At 33.4% G+C, this 7,500-nt stretch overlaps 1 protein-coding gene and 1 long non-coding RNA gene across 4 annotated transcripts in view; one reads left to right on the top strand and one right to left on the bottom strand.

Annotated features, from left to right (window-relative positions):
* LOC145256346 (uncharacterized) overlaps positions 1-7,500 on the bottom strand; it is a 259,093-nt gene that overhangs the window by 216,099 nt on the left and 35,494 nt on the right. The window lies entirely within an intron of this gene.
* The window catches only part of LOC145256345 (uncharacterized), a 70,586-nt gene that overhangs the window by 40,092 nt on the left and 22,994 nt on the right, over positions 1-7,500 (top strand). For all 3 annotated transcript variants that reach the window (XM_080115131.1, XM_080115132.1, XM_080115130.1), the window contains exons 2-3: positions 4,047-4,142; positions 5,523-5,696. In XM_080115131.1, coding sequence (XP_079971257.1) covers positions 4,047-4,142; positions 5,523-5,696 — 270 coding nt within the window. The remainder of the gene's footprint in view (positions 1-4,046; positions 4,143-5,522; positions 5,697-7,500) is intronic.

The following is a 7,500-nucleotide window of genomic DNA, read 5'->3' as shown; positions in this document are numbered from 1 at the left end:
AAATCCCAAATCGGCCTAAAAAAATTCATTTGATTTTATTATTTAAATTGATAGAGAGCGATCTTTATTTTTTGCGCCTTTTTTCAAAAAGTGTGGAGGCCTGTAAGCAACATTATCTTTAGATACATAAGTGTCAACAGAAGACATTAAAATTAATTTTATTATCTCTCGTCCGTGTAGTTCGTTAATAAACAGCTATTTGTTTTACAAAAGATAAGTCTTATATTGTTTTTTTTTATCGATAGCAAAAAAAAACAACAAAAAAAACAAACAAAAAAAAACGAAAAACAAACAAAAAAGTTACTTCCACTAACCATTATGACGCGAATGCCTATCCATAGAAATTAACACACACATGAAATGATGACGTTGCTGTTAATGTGTACAATGCTGACGTTTTAAACAATCCCATAGAGATAACTAATGTACGTACGAAACGAAAATGTCATATTCCTAAATCACGTAAACTAATTAAGTAATTTTTTAACGATTTTTTTAGCGATTTTAATAGTAAATCGTATCCATTACAAGGTTGATTTTGATCCCGGTAGTTCGAGTTGAGTTGTCTCCCTTTATTTATTAAATATGTCGGATGAAGACACAACGTTATCGCCTACTTGTCAAATTTGATTTTATTAGTAAAAAAATTTTTTTTTTAATTACCTGATCAATTTACGTGATTTTTTGGAATATATTTTTGTTCCATGATGGATACGTGCATTGTAAAGATTTTTCTGCATGTAAAAAAAAAATTAGGTTTCATTCTGGATTTGCACCGATTTATTAAATATTAAATATTGATTTTTAACGCAACTAGGTCAGAAATTAATTAGTTAAGTAAATAAATTGTTTTGAGCAATTTTCAAACGGTATAGTCATGCCCGAGTAGAAGTGTTAAGTATTTTGTAAGTGTATTCTAAATATAGCCCGTACTGAGGATTGAACTTTTAACCTTCAGAAACCTGTCACTTAGAACTGATTTATTTAGAACTTTTATTTGTTGCGCCATGCATTATTGTGTAGCTGCGCTAAGAATACACTTATGATTTCTAGTTTATGTCCAAAAATTTAGTACGCAAAGTTCAGACACCGAAAGTGAACTTGGTTTACCTGAATATGGAATGGAAATCACTAAACATTAAACGAAAAACGAAACCATATCGAACCGCGCTAAGTTTTATCATTAAACAATAAAAAATAATAAACTTTTATTTTTTAAATTTCTCTACAATATTTTTTTTTTAATATTTAAAATATTTTCATATGGAAATATTTTATTTCAAAAAAAAGTAATTTAAACTTTCATAGTTTACATTCCTGTAAATGATTTTCTAAATATTTAAAATATATTCATATGAAAATAATTAAAAATTTTCACAAATCTGATCACATAATTTTCTTAACAATAATCTATAATATAAATCTCACCTGTCTGTTTAAATATATGTATGTATGTATGTATGTATGTATGTATGTATGTATGTATGTATCTGTCAGATCATGTCATATGCTACTGGTACCATGTAACCCAGTACTACCTGCCTCATGGTCGGGTCACCGGCGACTAAACTGGTTCCCCACCAGACTTGTTTGGTGAGGAGGGCGGCTAGTCTCCCTGAAGGATTAAAAACAAGACCTTCCAAAGGGCGAATGAACCCTTTTTCTGGGTCAACGGCGAACTAGCACTATGTGTGTTTGTGTGTATGTATGTGTGTGTTGGGGTGGAGAAGGCTCCTATAACCGGTGGTGAAGGCAACCTTTCTAGGAGAAGCAAATCTCTAGTTAAAAAAAAACATAAAGCGGGAGAGCAGTACCCGTATTAAGCTGGTCTGCAGTTTAACTTGCTGCTGGCTATCTTGCTCTTGCTTGTTGTTGGATCTCAACATTTTGAACAGAGAGAGAGAGAGAGAGAGAGAGAGAGAGAGAGAGAGAGAGAGAGAGAGAGAGAGAGAGAGAGAGAGAGAGAGAGAGAGAGAGAGAGAGAGATTAAGCTGTCGTACAAAGCCTAGACTCTGTAACATCATTTGTGTATAGATACTCCCTCAGGCATTTGTCTATTAAAATTTTCCTCTGGCGATGGAAGTCATTTTTGGGCTCACGGACTATAAGTGTCTGAGGGAATGGCACTCGTCTGATAAGACGTTGCAATTATCATCATGTATGTATGTATGTATGCCTGCCTTAAACTTTCGACAGAGGCGACAGATTTTCATAAAATAGGTATCGTTTTGAAACTCGATCCTTTGGACAACAAATATCGAAAAATTAGCTCAAGACATTATTTTTTTCACCCTCAACTGGGCACTTTTCTACAAGGAGGGATCGTTTTTTCGCCGATATTTTCGAAAGTAATCCTTTCTTTTCGATTTCCTAGTCTTAATTTAAACCTTCCCCACTTCCGGTTTGGCGATGGACGCAATTGCAAAGATGTCACGTTTATTTTCCCCCGTTCTTTTCCTCCTTCGCGGTACGAGTTCGAGGATGCTTGCGTTGCCTACAAAAACATTTTTTTTTTTTTTGCTCAACACGTACACACACCAGGGCTAGTATATTATAAAACAAAGCACCTGTCTTCAATGGAATTACGAAAAAACTTTTTTTGATCACACGAAGTGTTAATAAAAACGTCCACACATTATTTATGACAAACTTATGTGATAAAATTTGTGAAAGACATAAATATATTATTTCAAAAAGACACCATTTATAAAAATATAAATAATAAAAATTCTCATTGGTTTTGTTTTGTGATAACACAAGTGTTAAAAAAAACACAAAAAACTATTTATAAAAATGTAAAAAAAAAGAAAAGTTTTTTTGTTTTTTTTGTTTTTTTTTTTAGTTTCATACCAGAAGTATTAAAACTAAACTAATTTTTTTTAATAAATTATTTTCATATGGTTTCGTATTTCGTTTCATGTTTAATGACTTCCATTTCATATTTAGGTAAATCGAGTCTATTTCCAGCGTCTTAACTTTGAGTATTGAAATTTTTGGACATAACAGACTTCTACACTGTCATGGTTGCGGAGATCAAGCTAACCTTGTGGATTAAATAAAGGGGTTTGTTCAAAATTACGTAGAGAATCTCGAGTTTGATAAGATGAACCAAAATGATCGGAGTTTACATCGACCGAAACGTTGTACGAACATGCAGAAAAACAATATTCAGAAGAAGTAAAATAATTCAGATTTAATGAGATCTCCTCCAATTAATGTCAAATTTTATGTCTCGAACGAAATCGGATGAATTTGAAATTAATTCAAATATTTGAATGATTGTCTCCGATAATTTACTAGAAGGCGACTCCTACATTGACTGCAGACTGTCCTTGGGAAATTCTTTCTACTTCCACCCCTGGTCCTCCAAGTTACCATTTTTAGTCTTTTTTTTTTTTTTTTTTAATTTATTTATTTATTTAAAATTTTTCAATCATGTATAAACTAAAATAATTGGTTCAAGGGAAATAACTGAAAAGTTATAGAGTTATTTCCCTTGATGACTTTAATTTAACCAATAAATATTTTTTGCACATCCACAACTCGGGATTTTTTCCTCGCCCCCAAAATCAACAGAGATTAGAGCATTCCTGTGATGACATGACATGGTCCCTATTGATTGTAATGTACTGATGTTCCTGTGCAGTTCTAGGAGGCTCACCCTCTAATGCTTTGCCTTCTCTCTTTGAGAAATGGTTAGTTTATTGCTAACCGCGTGAGGTCCCCTTACAGGGGAATGTTGATGGGGCTGCCCAGGCACTTTTTGTAGGCCAGAGTGCCTCTCCTCGGGGGCGCTTACTTCTGAATCCCGCTTTTCGACCCTGGTGTCTATGTTCTTGCAGTGAAAGAGAACTAAATACCTCCAGTTGTTATTTTGGTTCCTGGTGAGTCGGATCATGCCCAACTTGATATCATACTGAATCGGTCTATGTAAGATGTGCACTGTATCTTTGGTGGTTCTGAGTTTTAGCAAGACAGACAACATCTTTTGTTGTGATAGATAATTTATGTACATGTACATGTGTGTTATTTTCATTTCTTTGCAGTTTTGTTTTATTATTCACATGAGGCAATGGCAAATGAAATGGAAAATTGCTTTCAAAAGATGAAAAGGGATGAAGATATCGAGTGCTGTTTCCTCCGTAAGTATTTCACTATTTCCTTAGTTTTACCCACTCCCAATCTCTCTTTTTATCTATCTATCTATCTATCTATCTATCTATCTATCTATCTATCTATCTATCTAATAGAGTTAGCCATATACACGTGTTTCGTCATCTCAGCAACTCATCAGTGTGGCTATACACACTCTCTCTCTCTCTACCTACCTACCTACCTACCTACCAATCAATTTATCTATCCTTTCATTTTCCTTAGTTTTAACATCTTTCTCTCTTCATATATATATATATATATATATATATATATATATATATATATATATATATATATATATATATATATATATATATATATATAGACAAATATTATTGAATAGCACGGAATTATTCTGTTTTACAATTTTTCTTTTTATCTTCTCCAATCTCCGAATAGCCCTTTTTGTGTTCTTCTCGAAATTGTATATGTTGGATCCATAATCGCGAGCGCTTTCGACAGAAGTACTTCTATCATCTTCAGGCATATTGTAGAAATAAATGTAAAAATTGTTTTTTAATTTACTTATATATACATTTTTTTCCTAGTCACTTGGTAATTTGTTACAAGTTAGGTTGGCGGACTTTTTTTCTTTTTTTTTTTTTTTTTTTACATATATTAAACACATTTATATATACAAACACATATATACATTATTAAACATTTATCCCAAACATTTCAAAACGTTCCGGCTGCACTCATAATTAATATTATTTATTTGAGGCTTCTTTGTTTTAATGTACAATGCTTCGAGTATTCTTAGCCTATTTACATTTCTCTCACTCTGCAATACTAGACCTAGCGAGATTCAAAGCTAAGACCCTCCAGTGAGTAGGGTCTGGCATTTCTGCCATAGTCATGAGCCCGTCTATTAAAAATAGAAAGGATGTATCGCATTATAAATGTAATCAGCAATATCATAATGTATTTAGCCAGAATTTTTTTTTTTTTTTTAATTATTTTTAATCCAATTCAGAAAACTTCTGAAGAAGAATTTCAAATTAATGACCGAAAAATAAAAATCAGCGCCGGGAATAACTCATTTTAAACTGAAGAATATAATAGGAGTTGCCTACCTTAACTTTAAAAAAAATGTGCAAACAAAACTAAAACAACTTTACGAAAACGTCGCATGGGTATAGTTAATATTTTTCAGACTGTTACGCTGCATCACAACGCTTCAGTGTGGCTAGAGCAGCAGCTATCCCAAGCCCAAGCAACAACCACGGAGTTCTAAGCAATAGGCCATTGAACTGGCACCATTAGAGTCTATTGATATCTGTTTGCTTTAATTTATCTACGCACGAGGTCCAACAAACCATCTTTCTATCGTTCAACGAATTATGTTTTCCATTTTATTCTTCTAGAAAATGGCACGGTGAAGCCCATCACGAAGAGCACGCATATGTGTTGCAATGGGACCGAGACTAGACACGCCCGCAATCTACGATGTTGCCAACATAACACCGACGACATGTCCATTTTGTATGACTCCACATTTTTTAAGTGTTGCGATGGACAAATTCAGAGAAGAAGCAATGGTAAGTAACACTCATTTAGCTGCTACAACTATGAATAATTTCCAGTGCTTAAAACTAAACGAAAACTCCATAAACAGTTTCTTTTCTAGAATTGACCGTCTGTGGAACACGATACTGCAGGGCTGCTTCCCAGCTGACCATAAACATGGTCGTTTTCAAGTCTAATGTAAACAAGTTCTTTTTGAAGCGTTCTCTTAAATAATCAAACCTCACCTAAGTTCCAACATTTCTTTATTTTTTACTAGCAGGGAGACCCGACGTTGCCTGGGATCGAATAAGGATTAATAAATGTTTTACGCTTCCGCATTTTTATTGTTATTGAAATTGGTGAAATCGACCATTTCTCAATCAAATCGATTTATTGCCTGCTCTAGTTGGGGACCCATTGTTGTACGTCGGGAAGAAGCTTCACATGCCTTCCCGAAGTGACTTAATCCACAATACATTGCACTGTAGAGAACCTACTGTTGATTTTATAAAATTACTTTTTATATATAATGACTTGAATTAAAGTTTAAAATGCAAAAGTCAAGTATCATGCTTCAAGTGTGCTAAACATTCATCTCGAACGCATCCCTGTCTTGTCAAAAAATCTACTTTTGATTTTATAGGCCTGGCATTTCTGATTGTGCGGTGATAATCGCTTGAATTGAAGTTTAGAATGAAAAAGTCAAATATTATTGTTTAATTGTACTTTAAACAGAAACATTAATTTTGATTGCGCCCCTGTCATATCAAAGACCCTACTGTTGATTTTATATGCGGAGCCTATTTGCTTGTGTGTGTTAATAAAACTTCTCAAATGCACTTGTGATGTTAGGCTGTGTAAGGTGTTAACTTTTGATCAAACTTGCCTGTTTCTTCTTTCATTGGATTTTTTCTATTATTCCAATAAGAAACATATATAAGAACACTGCCAGATACATAAAGGACATTTGTATGAAATTTCATAAAAATTAGCCCAGCCGTTTCGGAGTCCATAGGAAACACACACACACACAGTTCGTTTTATATAATAGATAGATAAATAGGTAGATAGATAGAAACGAAATACATATTATGCTAAGGAATTTTTTGTTTGGACGTACGTTATCACCTTTCACAGACATTTAAAAAAAAAATGAAATCAGCCAATCAGGAAACATTGTGATTGGTGATTAATCTGATATTGCTAAGGTAAAAAGAAATTCTGACTTTAACAATTTTAAAATGAATTGTTCCAAAATCAACTTCTGTAAAAGAAAGAACTTGCTAAATATGTAAGCAAATGTTTATTGTAAAATTGTGACAGTGGCCTTTCTTGCTTTCGGATGGATGTATTGCTTTACCTTCTTTGTAAAAAGAGCTTAGTGTGCTGCTAATTACATTTTTTGTTAGTGAGAATATCCCAGATTTTCAAAACCACAGCTGATCTTGCATTTAACTCCGAGCAAGAATTGGTTGGTTTGGTTGTTTTTGTTTTACGGCATATCAACCCTTTTCAGGTTATTTAATGCCGAATTTTAATAGAATATATATATATATTTCTTTTTTTTTGCAAGTCGGTTTCTATTTAACCCATAGTTGGGACCCTAACAGGTACTACCACTCCAGGTCAGAGTGGACCTGGGAGCAATGGCAATTAAAGGATGGCTCCACACTCCCCAAAGCCCGCAAGCTGGGCTTCACCATCGGATATAGTTTAAGGTCATATCCAGGACCCCGAGAAAAGTGGTAAATAATTGGTCCAGAAGACATATTATTTACCTACTTAACCTTTTAATCTTTTATGACCTGGATTATTATGATGTAGATATTTAAAAAA

Source organism: Euprymna scolopes, chromosome 32 (assembly GCF_053919585.1).
Source record: "Euprymna scolopes isolate OS-2025 chromosome 32, ASM5391958v1, whole genome shotgun sequence".
Taxonomy (NCBI): domain Eukaryota; kingdom Metazoa; phylum Mollusca; class Cephalopoda; order Sepiida; family Sepiolidae; genus Euprymna; species Euprymna scolopes.
Note: the sequence above shows the minus strand (reverse complement) of the source record. Positions and strands in the feature narration are given on the sequence as shown.